This window comes from Camelus ferus, chromosome 19 (genome assembly GCF_009834535.1).
Source record: "Camelus ferus isolate YT-003-E chromosome 19, BCGSAC_Cfer_1.0, whole genome shotgun sequence".
NCBI classification, from domain to species: domain Eukaryota; kingdom Metazoa; phylum Chordata; class Mammalia; order Artiodactyla; family Camelidae; genus Camelus; species Camelus ferus.
The window spans coordinates 34,928,559-34,942,107 of record NC_045714.1 but is presented as its reverse complement, the minus strand read 5'-3'; the positions used below and the strand labels follow the sequence as shown (position 1 = coordinate 34,942,107).

At 40.3% G+C, this 13,549-nt stretch overlaps 1 protein-coding gene across 1 annotated transcript in view; it reads right to left on the bottom strand.

Annotated features, from left to right (window-relative positions):
- Positions 1 to 5,279: 5,279 nt before the first annotated feature.
- The window catches only part of CSNK2A1 (casein kinase 2 alpha 1), a 50,957-nt gene continuing 42,687 nt past the window's right edge, over positions 5,280 to 13,549 (bottom strand). The window contains 6 exon segments of the mRNA XM_032462032.1: positions 5,280 to 8,145; positions 8,147 to 8,217; positions 10,018 to 10,104; positions 11,140 to 11,288; positions 12,098 to 12,198; positions 13,295 to 13,396. Coding sequence (XP_032317923.1) covers positions 7,990 to 8,145; positions 8,147 to 8,217; positions 10,018 to 10,104; positions 11,140 to 11,288; positions 12,098 to 12,198; positions 13,295 to 13,396 — 666 coding nt within the window. The 3' untranslated portion in view covers positions 5,280 to 7,989.

The following is a 13,549-nucleotide window of genomic DNA, read 5'->3' as shown; positions in this document are numbered from 1 at the left end:
TCATTCATACATCTAGTAAATTTTAACAATCACTTCTTTGGTACCATTAATAAACTTGGTTAATTAAGTAGATTCCCTTTGCCCCCTTCTGTTCTTCATGCTGTTGTCACACACTGCTTTGCTTCTTAAATCCCTTCCTTCTCTTCACCTTCTACCCCAACCCTGCTCCACCCCACATTTGCAGACAACCACTTAACTACATTTTGTCACTAGATTATGTTTTCTAAAATAGTATATGGATGGAATCATATAGTATGTATTTTTTTTGTCTGGTACTCACTCAGCATAATTATTTTAAAATTAATTCAACTTACTTTTTATTGCTTAGTATTTTATTACATGACTATATATATGCTATAAATACATAATTCACTGCTAATATTTTTGCTTTAGACCTGGGGTTAACAAAGGATGACCATTTGCAAGCTAAAACCAGCTCACTGCCTGGTTTTGTATGGCCCATGAGCTAAGAATGGCTTTTATAATTTTAAATTACTGGGAAAAAAATCAAAGTAGAATAATTTGTGGCACATAAAAATCATATGATCTCTTGGACGTCTCTGTGGCTTGGTGTCTGTCCTTCGGCCTCTCATGCCCCAGTACTCCACAAGAACATGCCCTGGGTAGCTGCTGCAGCTTCAACTTGGGACCCAGAAGGAACTATCTGTAGCAAACCCAAGTCCAGTCAACACAGGAGCCCAGTCCAGCCCAGCCAATCCTCAACTTGAAGCAATTTTGCTTGGCTGAACCCAGTTTAGATCAGCTGACTATAGCTGACCTAGAGATCTGTGAGGATAAAGGTTTTTGTCGAAAGGATCAGAGAGCAAAAAGCAAGAGAGTTTGTCTATAACGACTGGTTTAGAAACTGGAGACCTGGCAGCACAGCTACGCAAAGGTAGTCCAGGAAGCAGAACTAAGCAAGAGACATGTTTTTTTTTTTAATTAAAAGAAATTTATTTAGTAGGGTGAGGTAATTAGCTTTATTTATTTACTTATAGAGGCGGTACTAGGGATTGAACCCAGGATCTCATGCATGCTAAACATATGCTCTACCACTTGAGCTATACCCTCCTGGGAGACATGGGTTCTGATGGCAGGTGTGGGTCCTGGCAGCTCTAATTTGCTAAGGCTGGGCCTTTACCAAGCCAGCTTCAGCAGCCCCTCCTCTGGGAAGGTTTCCCTGACCATCCCTCCTTCCCCAAGAGTTCAGGACCCCTTTCTCCCCAAGAAGTTTTTCTTTGGCATCTTACCATAACCCTAATACTACAGCTACTGTTTTGTTTTCTTTTATTCTGGAGGCAGCCTTTTCAAGTGCCAGGTGATTGTTTTTTACCTCCAAAGTTACTTCAAAGGCTGTCTCCTATCTCCCTGGGGGATTCAAACCTTCGCCCCTAGCCTCTGAGTCCCATTCATATCCAAGCCTGGTGTCCTAGGAGGGCACTATGACTTCAATACCCACTTACCTTAAGGATGAATTCTGTCTTCTTTTCTACCACCTGGGAATTTCCATTTCTTTCTTTGATACTGGTTGTTTATTTGAAAGTAAATTACGTTAGCATCCTCACGTATTTAGAGCAGGAGGTAGGTACCTACCTGAGTTAGCTCAGTCTACCACGTTGACTAGCAGTGATTTTTTCCTGGGGAACAATTTTGTTTCTTGCTTTTCTATTTGACAATAACACATTTCCCCATGGGCTTGCGTCTCATCTCTCTCAATCTCCAGTGTTTGGCATTAGGGCCAGGTTCACAGACACCAACAAATCTTTGTTGAGGGGCATATTTTGCAAACAAATGAATTCTGGAAAGACCAGTCAAGATGAGTGCACAGGGAACTCTGTCTCTGGGCTGAGGGGATGGAGCTAAGTGGGTGAGCAGAGAACACAACGAGATGTATTTCAGAGCGTGGAGAGCTGTGAGTATTTAGACTTCTTCATAGGCGGTTCACCATGGAGTTTCCAGAACTGTTCAACACAGAGAAGTCCTTCCTTTCTAGATAAGTCTATGAACATTTATCTATAGCTGAGACTCTGACTCACAGGGTGGAGTGAGGAAACCACTTGCCAGCTGCTGCTGCTGCTTTTTCTTTTCCTCATTAGAGGAGCCAAGAAAATTCTGTCAAAGCAGGTGATGCAAGAATGAAGCCGACTCAGAAATACCCAATGCTCTCAAGAACTCCAAGAAAGGGACTGGCCATCCAATAAACTCCCATCTGGAGGTACCTGGGGAAGAGCTGCTTACACTGAGGCCACTGAGAATCCCTGGTGATTATGGCCACAGGGAGGCAAATCCAGACTGTAATTTGCTACCGTGTAAAAATATTCGGCTTTCAGTAGAGAAGTTAAAAATTCAGAGATAGAGTGATAGAATCTTACAGGGGAAGAGTTAAAGGGGGTGGGAACACAGCAATGCTGTTCTTCACGCAAATTAGAAACTTAACTTGCATCTGTTGAAAACTTTTATTTTATGAATGGGTTTTTTCCTTTTAGAACAAGATAATTTACTGCCATCTACTGTAAAATTGTAGAAATAAATGCACAAATGAATGGCATTCCTATAGATGTGGCATCTTTTTCTGCACATAACCTGCAAAACTGTACTATTCAGAGTGGAAATGAATATTTAGCCCAACTCTACTATACGCCAGACACTGTGCCAGGCACTTTCTAAATATTTATCATCTAATCTGAACAGGTATTTACACTCTAATTTTACAGATAAAGAAGATATTAGGACCTCTGGAGCAAGAAGGTAGAGAAGAGGGGCAAAAAGGGGCTTCATCTGTATTGGTAACGTGGACTTAACTTGGGCGTTCGGTTCATAGGTGTGTTAGGGCTTCTTTACAACTTGGCTCATGTCTAAGATGTTTTACAATACTAATTTTACATCACTTGTGAAGATTCAGAGAGGTTAAATAACTGATCCAAAACTACCTAGCCAGACGAACTCTTGTCAGAACTGGGGCATTTGTAGTTCTACTAGGTTGCGTCTCTAAAGTAGTTAAATTTAGCACAGAATCATAATAGGGTTATAAAATCTAGACAGCACTTGTCTACATTAAGATTGACTCCAGAAACAGACTGCCTTGTGACACCCTCAGTGTCTATTCTACTTAGAGAACAGCCTGAACTTTGTATTATTACATACAAACAGTGGGGAGCAGGGATACTGTAGCATCTAAATCTACTAAATTGGTCAGGATCATTCCTCAGCCTTCGGCCACTTAAGATTTCACCAAGGGCTCATGAAATAAACATTTTGTCATGTTAATCAAGTCTGACCTGTGGCTTATAATTACAGTTGCAAACCTATGAACAAGGCTCTTCAGATCTTGAGGTGCTCTTTATTCCACACCACTTCCATTAACTTATTGTGTGGAGGGGAGGTGGAACTGGGAGTGGAGGATGGAATTACCATTACTGAACACCTATGATGAGCCTGGCATAGGTGGTAAGCCTTTTTCCTTGTGCTACTCCATTCCATCCTCTTCAATCTGAGGGATAGTGACACACACACACGACGTTTTTATGAGGATATATGTAGTAAGACACACAAACAAGGTCATCAGGGAGTTTACGTGCAGGTGAGGGGAAGAGACAAACAAATAATGTAAGTTCAGGTGTTATAAGGAAAAAGGGCATGGGGGTAGTGATGGTTGTGAGGGAAGTAAGGAGAGATGACTTGAGATAGGGTGGAGCATCAGTAGATCAAAGTTTTTAGACCCATTTTTTGAGAAGGGAACCGGGGACAACTTTCCTTCAAAGCCTCTGGTTAACTTTTTCAAGCAGGAAAAGGCCCTGGGAAGACAGCCTCTCTAGCAAGCACACCACTGTCAGCCACAGTCCCTAAAGCTGAGGCACAAGGGAGGACGAAGTTACCGGCAGGGAGGTGGCAAGGACTGGTGACATTAAACAACTACTCAAACCCAATTCTAATCTCAGGAGAGAAGTCTGCTGGTGGGAGTGGTGACAAAACTAGATTTTTTTCAAGAGATACTCAAATGATCGGTTCTAATTGTAACCACACTTGACAACAAGTGAACCAAGATGAAATTTAAAGAGTGAGATATAAAAATTTTCAAATCTGTCAACCAATCTCCAATTTTCTCTAGTACTTTATTATCCATATCCTGAAGATCTAATTTTACAAAATATATTCCTTTGTCTCTAATAGGCTCACTATAACAATTTAATCTTCCTGTCTCATGTATAAAATAAAAGTAAACATAAGAAATTAAAGTTCATGTAAGTTTGGCATTTCAGATACAAGGTATTACACGATGGTTCCTTTTATCTAAACCACACTTCTCAACTTCCAGTATTAATAAACTCCGAATATCAACAACACATGGATGCCATAAAATAGTATGCACTGAATATTTAAAAAAAACTAGAAATTTAGGATAACAGCATTTCCTGGTTTCAACTTTTCATCTGTGGTTAAATGAGAAATAAATGGCAATTTGATTATATATTGTTGTAGAATTTACTCATTTGGCATTAATAAGCAAGTAAACGGTTTCATCTTTTAGCAGCCCTCTTGATAGTTTTTATTTAGGCTCCAAATATGTTTCCATAAGCTCACCAGCATACCTTCATTCCAGGCCCCAAGACTGAAAGTTGCCTCCTGCCCTAGGAGATATCTCCAAGGCTGACCTTCCACAGGGCTTACTGCCATGCACTGAACACTGCTTTTCTGCTAAGAAACAAGCTGTCTCTATGGACCCTTCTATTTACACACCACTCAAACTTTCTAATATCAGTTGTCAAAGCTGAAAAGGAACTCAGGAGATACTTCATCCAGTCTCCCCCTGACCAAACACACACAGAGGTCCCGAGAGATCCAGAGGAGAGATCATACTGTGAATTATTTGCAAAGTCAGGGCCAACAACTAATAATCCTCCATACCGGAGGCCAGGGGAATTAGATTTATCAAAGGCATAATAGGTACCAGACCCTTGACATTTACTTTCATTCAATCCCAAAGAAGCAGTGTCTCCATTTTATAGATGATGAAACAGACTCAGAAGCTAAGTAGTCAAGTAGCCAAGTATGTGACAAGGGCAGGAATGAAAACCAGTCGTGTTTAGCAACAACACCATGCTCTCTGCACTGTATCTCAATGTCAAAAACTCCTAGACTTTAGTGCTCCTCAAGCAATCTTAATCCACCCCACTTCACATCTCCATCAACCCAGTATTAAATTGAAAGAACATGAGAACTAAGCCATCTATCACACTCGGTGTCGGTTGGAGAAGCATATTGCTCAGGCTGCAGGGACATTTCATTTGTTTAAATGTTTTTATTAAAAAAAAATTAAAGACCTTCATGGCACAACTTCTTCCCAGCACAGTTATGTTTTAGTTATACCAATTACAATACAATTACAACCAATAAATCAAGGTGGGGAGGGGGAATTTATGACTTCAAACTTAAAAAAAGGAGGAGGGGGGCACTTCAAACAAAGTTAAAAAATACTTAAAAAACCTTTCAGAGTAATGGCCAACACAACTCTCTTAGACTGGCATTCCGTTTCCTGCCATCTAATCAATGCAGACACAGGTAGTGCTGAGAAATGAAGTGTCCCAATACAAGGTATACAGATGAGGTAATTTACAACAACACAGAAGTTGTTATTCTGTAAACCCTTGCCCCCACCCCCCTACCCCATTGGTTTTTCTTTTTTTTTTTCATGCTTCTGCAGTGACTCCTTAAGTAGCAATTTTAAAACTTCTATTTATTTTAAAAGGCTCTTGGGTAGCATTTCAGAGTCCTCTGCTTTCACCTTCAGTTTCTTGTAAGGTCTGATGCATGTTAGGAGGTCCAGCTGTTTGCAGCTCCTCACATCAGCCTCAGCTACACCTAGATTCTCTGAGCTACATGGGTGGGATGTGAAGTCTTGATTTACAACCCTCCTCCACCTCAAAGGAAAGAATTCATTAGTCGTAAGTGTCCTGTTCAAATCACAATCCAGTGCAAACATAATCACAAACTGCATCTCTGGCACATCCGGTGCTTTGAGCTTCTGCACGAATTCAACATGGTAACCCCCCACAGCATTCTAGGGCATAAAAGGGTCAAGAACAATAAATATCCACTGTAAGTGGCCACAGAGAAGAAAATCACCCTGCCACACAGTCAGAATGTTTTCCCTATGGTTGAGAAGCGTTATAAAAGGAGGCTTTAGCTTCCTTTAAAGTTTATCATTATATTCACTAAAGCCACCACCTTGATAAAGTTACTAGAGCCAAGATGGGTTACAAAGTTAGATTAAGTTCATTAAATTCAACTCCTCAATTATGTTTATCTATGACGCCCAGGTGAGAAAGGCTTGTGAATCTATAAAGGTAGGAGAATGGGGAACTAAGACTTCAGGCCTTAAAATACGTTGGAAGAATTTTTCCTAGTCCCCACAAGCAGCTACTGTAATGAAGTAACAGGAGAAAATACAGAGCTGATGGTTTTGCTATTGTGCTTAAAAAACTAGGCTTCTTCAGTGAAGCACCTGATAAACTTAGGTGGTTGGATTACAGTGGAAAATCCACTTTACACACACACACAAACACACGAAAACTGGCGACTTTTTCCATCCCCAATCCCTGCACTGCTGAGACACAAAATGAATTTTATGGCAAAGGATCCTTAATCCCCAGAGACGCTTTGGCTTGTGGTGCTTTTTTAAGGCCTCTCTGCCCTGCCCAGTACCATGGGTCAAACGAAGGGTGTATAAAAATGGGAGCCTTGGAAGGCCTCCATGGTACAGGGCTGCAGGCCCCTCAGATGTGAACGTGAGACACCCACCCAGCGAGACCTTTACACAGGGAACTTAAATCTAACCTTGATAAATAAAACCAAACGTTTATTTACACCAAAGAATTCCAACACTGGATCTTTCACATATGAAGGACAAAGTATTATATATATACACACAGCAAGGGGTGGCAGGGCTGTAACAAGAGAGTTTTCGTTTTCCCACAATTACAGGTCTACCATTTCAGTTTCACTGGAGATAGTGGCTCTGATCCTGCCTCTCAGATACATTTACAAGACTGAGGGGCAGGTCTTCTCACTGGATGGCATGTGAGGGAAGGGGAAGGTAGGAGGAAAAGAGGACAGAAAGCTTAAAATAAAACTCAGTGTGGCCACATCTCTCATTAGGTCTTAAAGAGTTGCTAGCATGAAACCTACATAGACAATTTTTTTTCTTTTGTAGAAAGCAATTAAGTTATGCCCAGTAACTAACTGAATTCAAAAGGGCCAAGTCAAAGAAAACTGAGAAAGATTTTGCCTTCCTCCTCCTACCTGCTACAGAGCATGTTGGGAGATGAAAGGGGAGAGGCCAAAGGTAAGAAGCCTGGGAGGGATGGTATTAAAGTTGTAAACTAAACTGAAACTAAATTATATAAGTGAGCTGGACTTAAAGTTAGGTCAATAAGACATGATTCATACCAAACAGAAGTTTTCAGGACCTGTTTGCACTTTGGGTAGATTTTCAGCATCTCAATGTAACAAGACACATTTCCACTAGATTCACCAGGATATCCCCACTGAAGCACTTTTGGAGTAAAGTGATATAAGTGACTAGCAGTACATTGCTCTTACAGGCTGGGACCTCCCTTCCTCCTTCCTTCTCGCCTCCCTTGAAGAAGCTACATTTATGTAATCTCTGGAGAAGAGCATGAGAGACAAACCCCTCAAAGTGTGGGATGGTAGGGGAGCGATGGTGGGCATGGGAAGAAATCTCCACCCAAATGCAGCAGCCGGGATTGAGGCTGGCTTATCTTTGTTCTTTAGTGATGAGGAACTGAATTTGGAAGGGGAGAAAAAAATTTGTCCGTGAAATATTCCACCTGCAGATAATTTTTCAGGGAATCCCCTGAGTTATGAAAAGTTCGAGTTAAAAAAAAAGAAAGAAAAAAAGAAAAAAAAGAAAATCAGCCTATTATAATTTTTTTTTTATGACTGAACTACTATAAATCCACAAGCAACGGTTCAGACACGGTGCTTCTGAAGTATTTCACCCCTCCCGCCGGGCGCAAGCTGCATCAAGGGAGAGAGTGGACTCCCCAACCTCTGCTCAGGCATCAGGAGACAGAAGAGGCCATTACTGCTGAGCGCCAGCAGCAGCTGGAACAGGCATCCCAAGGGGGTTGGCAGCAGCAATCACTGGTGAGCCTGCCAGAGGTCCAAGGGGTGAAGGGGTTGGCACTGAAGAAATCCCTGAAAGAAAACAGGTGACAGTGAGCCAGAGACACCAACCATAGAAATACTGTCACCAGTTTTTCAGAGCACTTTTATCTCAAAAGTGACACAATAATTCTCATTTTATTGAAGGCCTCTCCTTAGATTTTGACAAATTAAATCTAATTTCAAATTAAATCCTCACGAATTAAAATGGCAAATTCTAATAAATTTAGTAGACATGCAAACAAATCTAAGTTTGCAGAGTTTAAGCAGTCTGTCCAAGGTACAAGGCTAGTAAGTGGTAGCTATGCTTGGATTCTAACCCAAGCCACTGTCCAGCCAAAACTTCTGCTCTGTTATCTGTAGTAACATGGCGGCCACACGTGACTACTGAGCACCTGCAATGTGGCTAGTGTTACTACGCAACTGATTTTAAATTTTTATTTGATTTTAGTTAATTTAAATAGCTAAGATGTGGCTAGTCACTACAAACTGAACAGCTGAGGGCTGAAGTCAAAGTTTGGTCTTAATGACCAAACTGCTTAGCGTTATTTGGCATTTTCAGTGTGGAAATCTCTAAGCTAAAATAGTGTTTTAGAATTATTTCCATTTGGTTTCTCCCACCCATCTAATGACCAGATTACCTGTTAGATAGTCCTCAATCAGCTAGTTCTTTAATTTTCAAAATGTTTTATATATACATATATTTGAACAGGTAATATATTTACATGACTCAAAAACAGCTGAAAAGAGTATACAGTGAAAAATTCTCCCTTGCCCTGTCAGCTGGCCAACGTTTGGCACCATTTTTGGGGTGTATCCTTCCAGAAATATTTTATGCATATACCTAAATATAATTTTATTAGAATATACATGTAAGAATCACATATTGGAACATGATTATATATTCTTGCCCATTCCTGGTTGTGGACATGGTTCTGCATCTTGTTTTTTTTCATTTCACATTACTATCTTGGAGTTGATACTAGAAAACAATACAAAACACTTATTCATTTTTTTCCAGGCATAGGCATTCCACCAAATGAATGTTCCATAATCCACAGTATCAGTTCCCTACTCTGAGAGCTGTTTTTAATGTTCTGTGATCACAAGTAGGACTACAATGAATAATCTTGGATATATATCATTTTGCACATTGGCATGATACCCAGAGGAAATTCTAGAAAGCAGCTAAGTTCTTTAAAGGAGAATGGAGACAATAACAATTCTTTGAGGGTGTCTGAGTCCTCTCTACCACAAGAACCCACGTGGATGCTATCCACATATATAATTTTTATGGGATAGGCATATGGTAACTGAGTACTCTATAAAAACTCACTCTAAATCACAATGACCCAAAACAATAAAAGTTATTTCATAGAATCATTATAATTTACTAGGCACACTGTAGTTGCCTTAAAAAATGCAGAGAAACACTCTTATACACATATATAACCATGTACAAACACCAGCTCTTCTCTCCCTCATTTTCTTAATCTTGTTTCTGAGGACCAAGTCGACTAATGTCACTCTAGCCTGTGAGCTGAAAGGATCTTCTTACTCTTCATGGCTTAGCGAGACTTTCAAGTCCCAAACAATTCTGGCCTAGAAGAGACTGTTAATATCCTACTCAAGGCAGAGTCACTAAGATATACCAGGTGTCAAAAGCATCCTGAAAATTGGTGGGGAGAGCCACACAGGTTAGTATGTCAATAAGGTAATTATTATAGAGAAAAGGAAGGCCACAGAAATCAGGCCACAAAGAGGGAACAAAATTAAGAACAATAATTGATGTCTTTGATTTTTTTTTTTGAAGAAATTTACCAACTAACTGACCTGACATCATATTGGCGCTGCTGACAGGCGTACTGCCCCCTGGCATGCTAGATGAGCCCATTCGAGCCTGGTCCTTCACAACAGTGTCTAGAAAAGAGATGAAAATGTTAGGTTCTGTTATATAATGGTCTGGGGCTTTAAAGTAGTTATCCTCACTCTTTGTATTTTATTTATAGTCCATATTATTCCCTTAAGATGCCAACTGCCTTCACTGTGAACTGAACGAGTAATATACAATAGAACTGTTCTCCCGTCAAACTATGGTAAAGGCCAACTATTAAACTAAATGGTACAAGACGAGGTTATTATCCATAGTAGAGCTAATTTAAAACAAAACCGATCCTGTCAGGGTTTAATAACACAGTCTACCCTGACCTAGACAGAAATATATTATCAGAGTTGAACTGATTTATACTACACTTCACAGCTCACTTGGTCAAACATCTTGCCAAATGGGCCCAAACCATAGGTTTGTGCAAGTTAGTGCTAAAATCACAGACTTCACTCTCCATCCCAATCAGCCTGTCTGTGTTTCAGGTACGAGAGATTGGGCAAGAGTATAACCGATTCACTAAAAAACTATCCCACCACTCCCCAAGAACAATCCAGCACTGAAGCTACCATCACAATGAGGATGGGGTGGGTCTAAGTGGCATTTTCACTCAGGACAGCACAATTAGCTATACCCACAAACCTAGGTCAAGGTGTTCACACATAAAGATTTTTAAGCCTCCATGGCTCTCTCTGTGAATTAACAGAGACAAGACAGATATAGAGCTGTATGCTCTAATCCAACAACTCTAGATTAGCTACTGAGAAGTGTCACCCACATGGTAAGAAAAGAAGTTTATTTAGGGGTGATCATGTGCCAGGTACTCTGTTAGACAAGAATCCTGCCAACAATTCTGTTAAGACAGTTGCCATTACTATCCTCATTGAAGAAACAGGCTCATCAGGGGTGAAGTAACTCTGCAAAAAGCTAAGTAAGGGAGGTTGGGATTTCAATTCTGTTCAGTAGGGATCTGGGCTCAGAGCTTTCTTCACAGCATCTATTTCCCCCTGCCTGGTAGAGTTTGCTGGGCAGGCCTGCACAGGCTCTGTGGACTGGGCAGTTGGACTCACAAAAATAGGGGTGCTCCATGGCCTCTCTTGCAGTGAGCCGTGACTGGTGGTCGTATCGCAGCAGCTTGTCCAGGAAATCCAAGGCCTCAGGGCTGACAAGGTGCTGGTTTTCACTGTGGACAAAGCGTTCCCATCGCTTACGGGAGTGTCTGCAGAGCCAAAAGGGGAATGAGAAATGGACCAACGGGCACAAAAGCCCAACATTTCCCTGCTACATTTTCCTTAGTGGCTAGGAGCCCAGCCAATCACAAAGAGAGAGAAAAACTCAAGAGACTAGTCTTATACCACTCTGCCACTGGAGAGACAACAAAGCTAATTGGAGAGACTGGAAATAGCAGTGTTGCTGAAAAGAGAAATCTAGGTCCCCACAATTTTATGAAACATAATTCAGGTTACTTTACAGGACTGAATGCTCCTGCACAAGAAGGTGGCTGGGCTAACCAGGTCTCCTACCCGCCTTCACATTGCTGGCAGGCCTGCGACTTGGCCAGCAGAAGTCTTTGCATCAAGAAAGTCCACCTCGTCCTGTTAGGTGGTGAATGAATTAGTATTGTGCCTAGTCACTATTTTTAAGAGTCTGTTGTCTGCACACCAGTCTTGAAAAATACACTTTCTATTACTATTTTTTTTCTCTCAGAGAGGGTTTTGTCATTTGGAGAAGCAAGCTAAATCAAGAGATTTTGATTTCTGACCCAACTGTAACCCTTCTATTAGAATAGAGATAGTCAGGAATCCTCTGAATATAATCTCCACATTCAGACTCCTGTTAAGTGAATCTGGGAAAAACAACCATTCAACCAATGCTTTTATCACAGACCTGCCTATGCAGCATCCTCCAGCAGCAGCCCACTAACACCTCAGCAGTGTTGGCAAAGAGAAAGTAACTATTTTAAAGACCCAAAGTAACAGTTTATACCCAAAGTGCTTAAGGCATAGATGCATAGATTTTATGACTTACCTGCCCAAGATATCATTGAAACGTGGATCTAATTCAATGTTGTATTTGTCAATATAGTCATATAAATCTTCTGTCCCCAGAACCTTGGCTATCCTCACCAACTAGGATAGAAGACAGACAAAAACCCACACCAAAAGCATACCACATGATTAAATTAGGTATGAATGTTACACCTCAATTTACTTCAAATTTTTTTTGCCCAGCACAGATTTCCACATAACATTCCCTAAATTATTACTAACGTGAAGGAATCCAAAAGAAAAAGCAAACCACTTTATAACCTTGTTCCTTCCTCCCGGTGAAGTCTCTCCCTACCCCAAAAATCAGCTGAAGATGGTATTTCTTTTGGGAAGTTCCCCTTATTTACACAGACTACTCACTCCCACTACAACTGCCTTTTGTACTTTGTCTGCACTTCTATTCTGACATTTACAACTGTAACTTATTTTCTTATATGTTTGGTTCCCTTAGTAGACAGACAATGAAGAACTTTATTTCAATCCTGCATGGCACTTGATATAGAGTTGATGATTTTAACTGAATTCAGGTGGCATTCTTTGACTCACATGAAAAATCGTCACCGTGCTCAAACAAGACAATAATACCTTCCATAAGACCCTAAAATCATTCCAGGTTCTCTTGAATGAAATGGCCCCTTGATCTTCAAGAGGAAGTGCAGCTAATAAAAAATACCATCTATATTTCTACTGACATACATCAGCTCAATCCATATAATGAGATACATATGATCATAGAAATACCACATAGAAACCAACATGTTGGAGAAAACACTCCCAACCCTAAAGAAAGCTCACATTAGTAGATTCTAAGGTAATATCCCATTTTTTAAACTATTATTCTTTGAATTGTACATACATGTTTTATAAAATATTTTACACGTATATTTCACAATTAAACAAGCAATGCATATTAAAGGCCAGGGAAAAACTCTAATTTCAAAAGCTAAACTGACAGCTCCCAAAACACCAATCTGAGGATTGATGTCAGGTTGGTTGAACAAGCCATGCACTGAAAATTACTCTAGGATCCCATAGAGATTCTAAATTAATAGCTCTCAGGCTGGGGCTGGGCATCTGTATTTTAGCAAGATCCATTGCAGTTTCTAATGGGGAGGCAGATCTGGCCATCACTAGGTTAAATCAGTAAATTTCCTAACAGGAACAACATATATCACACCTGATCATAATTGTCATGTCCATGGAAAAATGGCTCCTTCCGAAAGATCATGCTTGCCAGCATACAACCCAAACTCCACATATCCAAACTATAATCATACATCTGCATTAAAGAAAACATTGTTATCACACATGAACATTTTAAAATAAAAAAAATTGCTCTTCATTAAAAAAGAAAAAAATTACTCCATTGACTTGAAGCCCAAACACCAGTAACATCTTCATGTACTTTTCAGCCTTTTCTTCTATGTATTTT